The sequence below is a fragment of the Oncorhynchus gorbuscha genome, linkage group LG09 (assembly GCF_021184085.1).
Source record: "Oncorhynchus gorbuscha isolate QuinsamMale2020 ecotype Even-year linkage group LG09, OgorEven_v1.0, whole genome shotgun sequence".
Taxonomy (NCBI): Eukaryota; Metazoa; Chordata; class Actinopteri; order Salmoniformes; family Salmonidae; genus Oncorhynchus; species Oncorhynchus gorbuscha.
In genome coordinates, this window is record NC_060181.1 from 11,970,033 (window position 1) to 11,983,423 (window position 13,391).

At 43.9% G+C, this 13,391-nt stretch overlaps 1 protein-coding gene across 4 annotated transcripts in view; it reads right to left on the bottom strand.

Annotated features, from left to right (window-relative positions):
* LOC124043173 (sorting nexin-13-like) overlaps positions 1-10,309 on the bottom strand; it is a 75,319-nt gene extending 65,010 nt beyond the window's left edge. For 2 of the 4 annotated variants that reach the window (XM_046361446.1, XM_046361444.1), the window contains exon 1: positions 9,100-10,018. In XM_046361446.1, the coding sequence (XP_046217402.1) occupies positions 9,100-9,123 (24 nt within the window). In that variant the 5' untranslated portion in view covers positions 9,124-10,018. Of the gene's footprint in view, positions 1-9,099; positions 10,019-10,153 lie in introns of those variants that run through there. The other 2 variants (XM_046361445.1, XM_046361443.1) reach the window with 2 other exon arrangements.
* Positions 10,310-13,391: the final 3,082 nt, after the last annotated feature.

Consider the following 13,391-nt stretch of genomic DNA (forward strand, 5'->3'; position numbering starts at 1 on the left):
CTACTACACTGTCTGAGCCAAGGACTACATTTCTGGTAAGTTTTGATTACAATGCTGGGTGGGGTGAATATATTTTATATGACATACATTATTTTTTGTTAACTAGTAAATAGTAGCCTACAGCAAAGTATGCTTAAATAATTTCCTACTTAACATGTACATGGAATTGTATTTGGGGTTTTTTAACTATTATTTTTCTTTCTTTTTCTTTACAGGAAAATGCCATGGTAACTATCTGATGTGTGGAGACATTTCACTGCAGCTAATGTAGAAGGAAAAGCTGTGTACATTTGCAAAAACTGTGCCAAATCATATGTGAAGAATGCAAAGATGCAGAATCATCTGGCCAAGTGCATAAAGTTCCCTCAGCGCTCACAACAAGCAACCTCTGACAAAAGTCCCTCTACTTCTATTCGAGGTGAAAATGATGAATCAGACACCTTATCGACAGCAACAGCTCATGGTCCTCCTGGAATCAGAAGTTTTTTTTGACTCAATGGAGGAACGTAGTCAGAAATGCTGATGAATGTCTTGCTCAAGCTGTGTATGCAACTAGTTCACCTCTGATGCTCACAGGCAATGTGTATTGGAAGAGATTTCTGAATGTTCCTCGCCCAGCATACAACCCTCCAACCAGACATGCTTTATCGACACATTTGCTGGATGCAGAGTTCAACAGAGTTCAAGTGAAGGTCAAGCAAATCATAGAGAAAGCAGAATTTATTGCAATCATCTCTGATGGGTGGTCAAATGTTCGTGGGAAAGGAATAATTACTTACATCATATCCACCCCTCAACCAGTATTCTACAAGAGCACAGACACAAGGGACAACAGACAAACCGGTCTCTACATTGTAGATGAGCTGAAGGCAGTCAATGACCTTGGACCACAGAAGGTATTTGCACTGGTGAAAGACAATGCTGCGAACATGAAGCGTCTTGGTCTAAAGTGGAGGAGTCCTACCCTCACATCACACCCATTGGCTGTGCTGCTCATGCATTAAATCTGATCCTCAAGGACATGATGGCACTGAAAATAAATGGCTACACTCTACAAGAGAGCCAAGGAAATGGTTAGGTATGTGAAGGGTCATCAAGTTATATCAACAATCTATCTCACCAAGCAAAGTGAGAAGATTAAAAGCACCACATTGAAGCTGCCCAGCATCACCCGTTGGGGTTGTGTTGTCATCATGTTTGACAGTCTTCTGGAGGGGAAGGAGTCTCTCCAAGAAATGGCCATGTCACAGTCTGCCGATATGGACAGCTCCATCAAGAGGATCCTCCTGGATGATGTATTTTGGGAGAGAGTGGTAAGCAGCCTGAAACAACTGAAACCTATAGCAGTAGCCATTGCACGGAATGAGGGAGAAAATGACATCCAGTCTAATGTTCAGACTTTGCTTGCAGATGTAAGGGAAGAAATCCTTACTACCCTGCCGACTTCACTGTTGCTCCAAGCAACAAGAAACTACAGTTCTGAAATACATCAAAAAGAGTGAAGACTTCAGTCTGAAGCCCATACACGCCGCAGCGTACATGTTGGACCCCAAGTATACTGGCAAGAGCATCCTGTCTGGTGCAGAGATCATCAACAAGGGCTATGATGTCATCAATACCGTGTCTCGCCACCTTGGCCTGGATGAGGGCAAGGTTCTTGGCAGTCTGGCGAAGTACACTTCCAAGCAAGGGCTTTGGGATGGAGATGCAATATGGCAGTCGTGCCAACATATCTCATCCGCCACCTGGTGGAAGGGACTTTGTGGATATGAGGCTCTTTCCCCTGTTGCCTCCATCATCCTCCAAATTCCACCAACATCAGCCACCTCAGAGCGCAACAGGTCCTTGCTTGGGAACACACACTCCAAAGCGTGCAACAGGCTGACCAATACAAGGATTGAAAAATCCGTGGCCATCTGGACAAATTTAAAGATTTTTGAGCCTGACAACGAGCCATCCTCAACAAGGTTGGAGAGTGACAGTGAAGATGAGGCCTCAGAGTCTGATGCTCAAGAGGTGGACATTGAGGAGGTCCAGGGAGAAGACATGGAAGCCTGAGGGGAAGACAACCAAAGCTTTAGTTTCTAGACTATAATTTTACAGATGTATGTCGAAAAAGTTTTTGGAGAGTCAACTCATTTCATTAAAGTTCAATTCGTAACTAAAGTTTTTTAAATTTCTATTGGAAGGATTTAATCATTTGCAATTATGTCTACTTATGATAAGGTAAAAGGTTTAGGTTTCTGTCTCCATATATGATAAATATATCCAATGCAAAAAAACATTACATTTAAATACTATTAACATTAATTTGCTTACATTGTCATTAATTCCCATATATTCCCGTTAATTCCCATGGAAAGTAACCACCTCTGAATATTCCCCAAAATGTGCAACACTAGTTGCAACATCCATTTTATGACTTGCATGTAATGATATATACATTTGAAGTTGGGAGTTTACATACACCTCAGCCAAATACATTTAAACTCAGTTTCACAATTCCTGACATTAAATCCTAGCAACAATTCCATGTCTTAGGTCAGTTAGGATCACCACTTTATTTTAAGAATGAGAAATGTCAGAATAATAGTAGAGAGAATTATTTATTTCAGCTTTTATTTCTTCCATCTCATTCCAGGTGGGTCAGAAGTTTACATGCTACCAAATCCTAATAGAGTGTATTGCCTTACTTGGGTCAAACATTTCTGGTAGCCTTCCACAAGCTTCCCATAATAAGTTGGGTGAATTTTGGCCCATTCCTCCTGACAGAGCTGGTGTAACAGTCAGGATTGAAGGCCTCCTTGCTTGCACACGCTTTTTCAGTTCTGCCCACAAATGTTCTATGGGATTGAGGTCAGGGCTTTGTGACAGCCACTCCAATATCTGGACTTTGTTGTCCTTAAGCCATTTTGCAACAACATTTCGGAAGTATCCTTGGGGTCATTGTCCATTTGGAAGACCCATTTGCGACCAAGCTTTAACTTCCTGACTGATGTCTTGAGATGTTGCTTCAATATATCCACAAAATTGTATTTTCTCATGATGCCATCCCTTTCGTTAAGTGCACCAGTCCCTCTTGCAGCAAAGCACCCCCACAACATGATGCTGCCACCCCCATGCTTCACAGCTGGGATGGTGTTCTTCGGCTTGCAAGCGTCCCCCTTTTCCCTCCAAACATGATGGTCATTATGGCCAAACAGTTCTCTTTTTCATCAGAGGACATTTCTCCAAAAAGTACGATCTTTGTCCCCATGTGCAGTTGCAAACTGTAGTCTGGCTTTTTTATGGCGGTTTTGGAGCACTGGCTTCTTCCTTGCTGAGCGGCCTTTCAGGTTATGTCGATAAAGGACTCATTTTACTGTGGATATAGATACTTTTGTACCTGTTTCCTCCAGCATCGCCACAAGGTCCTTTGCTGTTGTTCTGGGATTGATTTTAATTTTTCGCACCAAAGTACGTTCATCTCTAGGAGACAGAACACGTCTCCTTCCTGAGCGGTATGACGGCTGCGTGGTCCCATGGTGTTTATACTTGCGTACTATTGTTTGTACAGATGAACGTGGTACCTTCAGGCGTTTGGAAATTGCTCCCAAAGGTGAACCAGACTTTTGGAGGCCTACAATTGTTTTGTGAGGTCTTGGCTGATTTCTTTTGATTTTCCCATGATGTCAAGGAAAGAGGCACAGAGTTTGAAGGTAGGCCTTGAAATACATCCACAGGTACACCTCCATCTGACTCAAATGATGTCGATTAGCCTATCAGAAGCTTCTAAAGCCATGACATCATTTTCTGGAATTTTCCAAGCTGTTTATTAAAGGCACAGTCAACTTAGTGTATGTAAACTTCTGACCCACTGGAATTGTGATACAGTGAATTGTAAGTGAAATAATCTGTCTGTAAACAATTGTTGGAAAGATTACTTGTGTCATGCACAAAGTAGATGTCCTAACCGATTTGCCAAAACTATAGTTTGTTAACAAGAAATTTGTCGAGTGGTTGAAAAACCGAGTTTCCATGACTCCAACCTAAGTGTATGTAAACTTCCAATTTAACTGTACAAACTGATTCTTCAAGAATATGTAACTTATAATTCATTCATGAGCCTTAGTTCACTCCCTATCAGAACCCAAAATATAAGTTTATAATTTTGATATCATGGATGGTCAGTCCTTGCATCCTGCACAGTCTATTCATCTGAGAATGGTTACATTTCCCCAGGCCGATCCCTCAGCTTTTTACCAAAACAGAGGTGGGGTGACCAGTTTTCAATGAAGGATTCTGGCTTTAAAACAAGAGCTGAAGGTTCCAAGCTGAAGGAGCACAAAGAATTCCTTGAAGACTGAAAAAATAGTTGTCCCCGTCACATGAAATCTGACCATGAGTCAGTCTGGTTTCACTTCCCTCTGTTACCACAGCCCCTGTGACCCATGGCAGTGACTAAGGGGTTAGGCAGTGATTCATTTGTGAAGGTGCCGGAACAAAAAGTGAGCCGAGAAGGAGGGGGGGGGGGCTCTTAGGTACCGGAATGCATGACAATAATAAATAAAAATCTAAAATCCCCTTTATACAAAGCATTGCATACATAGATCATTGAAAGTGAATCTCATTCTACTCCTACGAAAGACAGATCTCGCTCTCTCACACTCACTCACACAATGGCCACACGTTGCTCTAGAGGCTACGATGTTTCACAAACCATAAATCCGGGCCGGCCCTAAACAAATAAATTCTTAGAATATCACGCACATTTTCACATTAAGTTGTTTAGGGGGGCAGGAGAATTACAGGATAGGGTGATTTATTTACCTCTGATTTTGTTTTTAAAAAATCACATTGCAAACAGTGGAAACAGTTAGGGGTAAGGAGTCACTAGGGTTAAGGGTAAGAGGTCAATGGGGTAAGGAGTCACTAGGGTTAAGGGTAAAAGGTCAATGGGGTAAGGAGTCACTAGGGTTAAGGGTAAGAGGTCAATGGGGTAAGGAGTCACTAGGGTTAAGGGTAAGAGGTCACTGGGGTTAGAGAATGCATGTTTCAGCTCTGTCAGCGGCACAGCCCCCTCCACAGTGAGGAGTTACTAATGTTAGCAAGGGGTTAGGGTTGAGTGAGGGGTTAGGGTTGAGTGAGGGGTTAGGGTTGAGTGAGGGGTTAGGGTTGAGTGAGGGGTCAGGGTTTAGTGAGGGGTCAGGGTTTAGTGAGGGGTCAGGGTTTAGTGAGGGGTTAGGGTTTAGTGAGGGGTTAGGGTTGAGTGAGGGGTCAGGGTTTAGTGAGGGGTCAGGGTTTAGTGAGGGGTTAGGGTTGAGTGGGTTAGGGTTGAGTGAGGGGTCAGGGTTTAGTAAGGGGTTAGGTTTGAGTGAGTGGTTAGGGTTTAGTGAGTGAGTGAAGGGTTAGGGTTCAGTGAGTGAGTGATTGAAGGGTTAGGGTTTAGTGAGTGAGTGGTTAGGGTTTAGTGAGTGAGTGGTTAGGGTTTAGTGAGTGAGTGGTTAGGGTTTAGTGAGTGAGTGGTTAGGGTTTAGTGAGTGAGTGGTGAGTGAGTGGTGAGTGAGTGAGTGAGTGAGTGAGTGAGTGAGTGAGTGAATGAGTGAGGGGTAGGGTTTAGTGAGTGAGTGGTTAGGGTTTAGTGAGTGAGTGAGTGGTTAGGGTTTAGTGAGTGAGTGGTTAGGGTTTAGTGAGTGAGTGGTTAGGGTTTAGTGAGTGAGTGAGGGGTTAGGGTTTATTTAATGAGGAATTAACTTTGCACATTAAAGCTCTCCTCTGAGAAAGTGAGTTGATATCCCAGAGAGAGGGGAGGGAGCTGGGCGGTCAGGGGGGCAGTCAGGCCTCAGTCAGGCCTCAGTATGATGATGTATACTGGGCTTAATGCTCATGCTTCTCCCATAAACTGTGGACTGTTAAAGCTTTCTAGGGTGACCCCAGGCTGATGCAGGCCGCGTGTGCGGAGGAGCAGCTCTGGTGGATTGGCGCATCCCTGTCACTAAGCTTCGATTAAGACAGATGAATGAAGATTTAGCTGTGAGAGGAACACATCTCAGTGAGGATCTATATGACACTAACACCAGCTACAACACAACAACAATCTCCCTTCAGTCTGCCTGGAAACTGTGCTGTTGGGTTGTATTCAGTCAGGCACCGGCACACTGTAGCAGGGTTGTCCCCCGGCACGGTGGTGAAGGTCTGGAGCCACCCAAGTCTCTCTGCTACCCCACAGCAAGTGGTACTGATGCACCAAGTCTGGAACCAACAGGACCCTGAACAGCTTCTACTTCCAAGCCATAAGACTGATAAAATAGTTATTTAAAATCTTCACAGATAGCGACTATCTGCATTGACCCTTTTTGCACTAACTCTCTTGACTCATCACATACACTGCTGCTACTATTTATTATATATCCTGTTGCCTAGTCACTTTATCCCTACCTATATGTACATACTGCATCTACCTCCATTACCTCTTACACCTGCACATCGGCTCAGGACAGATAGTCTACCACCTGTTGTTTACCACCTGTTGTTTACAAAGCACGTGACAAATAAAATGGGATTTGATTATATGCCTCCGGAGTTCGACCCAGGTCATTGAAACAGTGACTTGTTAAGAGGGTTTGAGAAACAGAAAAGGCACCGCCTGTAAGAGGGTTGTGATATCTGGCACAACACCATGCTCTCCCTCTTCCATAACACCCCAGGCTAACTGGAGACAATGCGCCAGTCGACCATAGCCTTACCTTACCTAGAGAGGTCATATATAGACCTGCTAGGAATCAGAGTGTTACATATTAGCAGTTACTGAGTACAAGCAGATACAGTGGAGGTATTAGATACAATCTCACTGCAGAGAGATTGTTACATAGGAGAGGGACTTTATCAGCAGATATAACTAGATTAGATGAGGCCCACCACACTGGGGATACAATGGTACAGTGGGCCCACGGTTCAGTACGCATCACGGTTTGTGGGCCACGGTACAGTTTCGGTATCTTTATATTTAAGAAAAGTGTGCGCACGTATGACTCTCATACAGGGGAGGAGTTAACACGTAGCTCTTCATCTCCCGATCCAGTACACAGTGAGCCGTCACAGAGAGGTAGCTTCGAGTACAGAGTGAACCGTCACAGAGAGGTAGCTTCGAGTACACAGTGAACCGTCACAGAGAGGTAGCTTCGAGTACACAGTGAACCGACACAGAGAGGTAGCTTCGAGTACACAGTGAACCGTCACAGAGAGGTAGCTTCGAGTACACAGTGAACCGTCACAGAGAGGTAGCTTCGAGTACACAGTGAACCGTCACAGAGAGGTAGCTTCGAGTACACAGTGAACCGTCACAGAGAGGTAGCTTCGAGTTGCTCTGGAGGTCCAACTGTCAGTGGAGAGAGCTAGATAGGATGTCTGTGTCAATTCCTTTTCAATTTCTCTCCGTGATGTTTCATAGAGTTTGGGAATTACTTCGCTGCTGAAATGTGTGCGGGAGGGGACATTGTAACGTGGCAACAAAAAACAAATGAATCGGGTGTCGAAATCCCGAGTCAGTTGCCACCGAATAGGGCTGCAAATCTTTGGCTATGAATACTCCCACTGTTTTCGTTTGTCGCTGGAAGGCAGCAGCGAGAGCGTGTTTTCGCTAACGAGTGGACTCTCCTTGCTCCAGCTTCACCTGCAAGGGATTCGGCCGGGTGACGGCCGCGTAAATGACACTTCATGTTAGAAGTGCTTCCACTGGAGTAGCCGGACGGTGGCAAAGCAATGCCTGCAGATTGTTTGTTTACAGTCTTCGTACCCTCGTCATCGTATTGTACTCCGTTTACGGTCTTCGTACCCTCGTCATCGTACTGTACTCCGTTTACGGTCTTCGTACCCTCGTCATCGTATTGTACTCTGTTTGTTTACGGTCTTCGTACCCTCGTCATCGTATTGTACTCTGTTTACGGTCTTCATACCCTCGTCATCGTATTGTACTCCGTTTACCGTCTTCATACCCTCGTCATCGTATTGTACTCCGTTTACCGTCTTCGTACCCTCGTCATCGTATTGTACTCCGTTTACGGTCTTCGTACCCTCGTCATCGTATTGTACTCCGTTTACCGTCTTCGTACCCTCGTCATCGTATTGTACTCCGTTTACCGTCTTCGTACCCTCGTCATCGTATTGTACTCCGTTTACAGTCTTCGTACCCTCGTCATCGTATTGTACTCTGTTTACGGTCTTCATACCCTCGTCATCCTATTGTACTCTGTTTACGGTCTTCGTACCCTCGTCATCGTATTGTACTCTGTTTGTTTACGGTCTTATTGTACTCTGTTTACCCTCGTCATCGTATTGTACTCTGTTTACCGTCTTCGTACCCTCGTCATCGTACTGTACTCTGTTTACGGTCTTCGTACCCTCGTCATCGTATTGTACTCTGTTTACCGTCTTCGTACCCTCGTCATCGTACTGTACTCTGTTTACGGTCTTCGTACCCTCGTCATCGTACTGTACTCTGTTTACCGTCTTCGTACCCTCGTCATCGTACTGTACTCTGTTTACGGTCTTTGTACCCTCGTCATCATATTGTACTGTGTTTGTTTACGGTTTTCGTACCCTCGTCATCGTACTGTACGCTGTTCCCGCACAGCGGATTTGAAAGACGGCGGTGCTTCATCAAATTTGCTTCTCTCTGTCTCGCTAGCTCTCGCCATTGTCACGCTAAATAGCGTTTTAATCGGTGACGTCACTTGCTCTGAGACCTTGAAGTAGTGGTTCCCCTTGCTCTGCAAGGGCCGCGGCTTTTGTGGAGCGATGGGTAACGATGCTTCGAGGGTGACTGTTGACGTGTGCAGAGCGTCCCTGGTTCGCGCCCAGGTCGGGGCGAGGGGACGGACGTGAAGTCTATACTGTTACAACAGTATCATTTTATTTTCATTCAATTTGGAGTAGAAAGACACCAGAAGTGAGATTCTCAGTCCTTCTACATAACTCCCCACCCCCTATGACCTTTGCCCCCCACTGCTACACATTCTTCCAGAGGAATCACTGCTGATATGACCCATATCTTTCATATCTGCAAGAAATAATATATATATATATATATATATATCTTCTTTTTTTTATACACATACTTACTGTAGCTGTTTTGAACAGATCCATACTGTGTGTGCCTCCAGTTGATTTACTACATACACTTCCTCCAGTTGATTTACTACATACACTTCCTCCAGTTGATTTACTACATACACTTCCTCCAGTTGATTTACTACATACACTTCCTCCAGTTGATTTACTACATACACTTCCTCCAGTTGATTTACTACATACACTTCCTCCAGTTGATTTACTACATACACTTCCTCCAGTTAGCCTTACACGGAGATGTTCAGAGTACGCTAGACAGCTAATTAACACAGGTGGCCGCTGTGTCCGTTGTGGGAACACTAATCCTACCCTCCTATAAAAAGGTGTGCAGTAATAAAAAATATTAAAAAATCTTCCTATGTTTCCAAAACCGTACAGCAAGAGATGTGTTTTAATGTTCAGAACGAGTGTCAGGATCCCCCCGGACTATAGTCCAATAGCGCTGAACGTAGTTGGTGCTGAGGTCAGTGACACACTTTGCTTCTTGAAAGTCCAATATCTTCAAAACTTGACTGCTGACATGCAAAACATTTCGGGACTGTATCAACAGTGGACTAACGATGAAAAAAAACATCCCTAAATATAGTTTGAGTGGAGTTCCCCTTTAACTAGTTAACTAGCAGGCGAAGATATGTTGCCAAGAGGCAAATAGGGCAACAGACATCGATGTTGCTGCCAACTAACTATTTTGGGACGCGCCCATTCCATTCTCACCTGAGCTAAAGATATTCTCTTGCAACGTCGTTTACAACTCATGTGATCGCATAACGTCGGTTATTTAACCTAGCCAACAAGCTAATTCCAGCACAGTGTTGTCACTAAGGATAACTTCAGCTCATCGTATTAGCTGTCTAATCCTGGACTGACAAACACCGAGTTAGCAAAAGAGGCTTTTTCAAAACAGACACGTCTGTCTGTGCTCGTCTTCCTGTTTACCTGTGACCCGATGCTAAACGGTTAGCTAGCTATGTGGCTATCTAGCTGTCACCTGCCCAGGGGCAGTAAAACAAACTATAGACACGCCTTTGAGCGAGTATGAACTTACCTCTGCAAACATAGTTTACAATGTTGTGGGTGTCGAGGCTTGTGCTAATCCCGCCACATTGCACGAGGCGTAACTATATGTTTTAAAAACGGTTGTATCGCCACTCTCCGTAGTCTCTTCGGAGAGTCGCCATGTTGCAGCTTTATACGTCTCAGGCACCCCGTTTCTCGACGTCGCTCTCTGATTGGTTGATTTTTTTTATGACGCATCAAAGTGGCAATGTGGTTTAATTCTATGAACGTTCTCATCTTATTACTTTTTAAACTGCAGCTGAGCCCAAAATTTTTTAATCTGAAACACTCAAACACATAGTCGACATTTATGATGTTGAATTAAATGTGCAACGTTATCTTCGATTGTTGCAAATGTTGTGCAGATAGCTTGCCCTACAAAGTTATTGCTTGATGGACTGCTGGTGTTGGACCAGGTCTCTCTTGAAAAAATGATTTTATCTGATTAAAACCTGTATAAATAAAGGTTAAATACAAATGTTTAATGCATTTCAAGAAATAGAGTAAATAAATAAAATATTTACTAAATAAACTAAAGTTTAAAAAATCGAATCAATCAAAAAGTAGCACATACATTTACATAACGAGGATTTATACAGGGTGTTACAGTACAGAGTCAATGTGGAGGCTATATACAGGGTTTTACAGTACAGAGTCAATGTGGAGGCTATATACAGGGGGTACCGGTACTGAGTCAATGTGGAGGCTATATACAGGGGTTACCGGTACAGAGTCAATGTGGAGGCTATATACAGGGGGTACCAGTACAGAGTCAATGTGGAGGCTATATACAGGGGGTTATGGTACAGAGTCAATGTGGAGGCTATATACAGGGGGTACCGGTACAGAGTCAATGTGGAGGCTATATACAGGGGGTACCAGTACAGAGTCAATGTGGAGGCTATATACAGGGGGTTATGGTACAGAGTCAATGTGGAGGCTATATACAGGGGGTACCGGTACAGAGTCAATGTGAAGGCTATATACAGGGGGTACCGGTACAGAGTCAATGTGGAGGCTATATACAGGGTGTACCAGTACAGAGTCAATGTAGAGGCTATATACAGGGGGTACCGGTACCGTGTCAATGTGTGGGGCTAAAGGTTAGTCGAGGTCATTTGTAAAGTGACTATGTATAGATAATGAACAGTGAGTAGCAGCAGTGTCAAAACAAAAGGGGGGTCAATGTAAATAGTCCGGTGGCCATCTGATTAACTGTTCAGCAGTCTTATGGCTTGGGGGTAGAAGCTGTTAAGGAGGCTTCTGGACCTAGACTTGGCACTCCGGTACTGTTTGCCGTGCGATAGTAGAGAGAACAGTCTATGACTTGGGTGACTGGAGTCTCTGACATTTTTTTTGTCACACAACTATTGCACTAAACGTGAGCAAAAGAGAAGGAATGCTTTCTGTTATCCATTGTTCTTAACAACTTAGCAGTTAATAGTTACTGTATTTTTATACAGTGTTATTCTTTCTTCTTGCAACATGAAATCACAGGGCCTCGACTCCTCAACCTTTGGACTGAAGAGTTTAGCACTGCAGTTCAACAAAAATCTTAAAGATGTTGATGTCATCATTCTGCAGGAGACATGGTATAAGGCAGACATTGTCACTCACTGTCCCACAGGCTACAGAGGTAATCACGCTATCAAAGAAACACAGCTCTGTCAATAGAAGGAGAGACTCTGGAGAATTGATCATTTGGTACAAATCCGAACTACAAAATCGAATTGATCCCCTCAAAATCGGTAAATATCGTAAAAATAACTTTTACTGACGGAAAAATGTGTTGCTTTGCACAAAATACAGAGCATTCGGTAAGTATTCAGACCTCTTGACCTGTTCCATATTTTGCTACGTTACAGCCTTATTCTAAAATTGATTAAATAAAACATTTTCCTCATCAATCTACACACAATACTCCATAATGACAAAGCAAAAACAGGTTTTTAGAGATTTTAGCAAATTTATATGAAAAGAAAAATCAGAAATAACTTACTTGCATACAGTACCAGCCAAAAGTTTGGACAAACCTTTTTATTTGACTATTTTCTATTGTATAATAATAATAGTGAAGACATAATATGCAATTGATTGGGTATGATTTAAAAGGCACACACCTGTCTACATCAAGTCCCACAGTTGATAGTGCATGTCAGAGAAAAGGCCAAACCATGAGGTCTATGAATTGTCCGTAGAGCTCCGAGACAGGATTGTGTTCCGAGACAGAGCTCCAGAGTTCCTCTGTCGAGATGGGAGAACCTTCCAGAAGGACAACCATCTCTGCAGCACTCCACCAATCAGGCCTTTATGGTAGAGTCGCCTGACGGAAGACACTCCTCAGTAAAAGGTACATAACAGCCCTCTTGGAGTTTGCCAGAATATGGAACTCTTTGGCCGGAATGCCAAGCATCACGTCTGGAGGAAACCTGGCACCATCCCTATGGTGAAGTATGGCGGTGGCAACATCATGCTGTGGAGATGTTTTTCAGCGGCAGGGACTGGGAGACTAGTCAGGATCGAGGGAAAGATGAACGGAGCAAAATACAGAGAGATTGAAGGTTCACCTTCCAACAGGACAACCACCCTAAGCACACAGCCAAGACAATCCAGGAGTGGCTTCGGGACACGTCTCTGAATGTCCTTGAGTGTCCCAGCCAGAGCTCATACTTGAACTCGATCTAACATCTCCCCATCCAACCTAACAGAGCATGAGAAGATCTGCAGAGTAGAATTTGAGAAACTCCTCAGATACAGGTGTTCCAAGCTTGTAGCTTCATACCCAAGAAGACTCGAGGCTGTAATCACTGTCAAAGGTGCCTCAGCAAAGTACTGAGTAAAGGGTCTGAATACTTATGTACATGTCATATTTATGCCTTCAGACGAACCATCAAACAGGCAAAGCGTCAATACAGGACTAAGATCGAATCGTACTACACCGGCTCCGACGATCGTCGGATGTGGCAGGGCTTAAAAACTATTACTGTAAACAAAGGGAATCACAGCCGAGAGCTGCCCAGTGACACAAGTCTACCAGACTAACTAAATATGCTCGCTTCGTGGCAAGTAACACTGAAACATGCATGAGAGCATCAACTGTTCCGGACGACTGTTTGATCACGCTCTCCGCAGCCGATGTGGGTAAGACCAACTGGAAAGTGTCTTCACTGACATTTTCAACCTCTCCCTGTCTCAGTCTGTAATAACAACATGTTTCAAGCAGACCA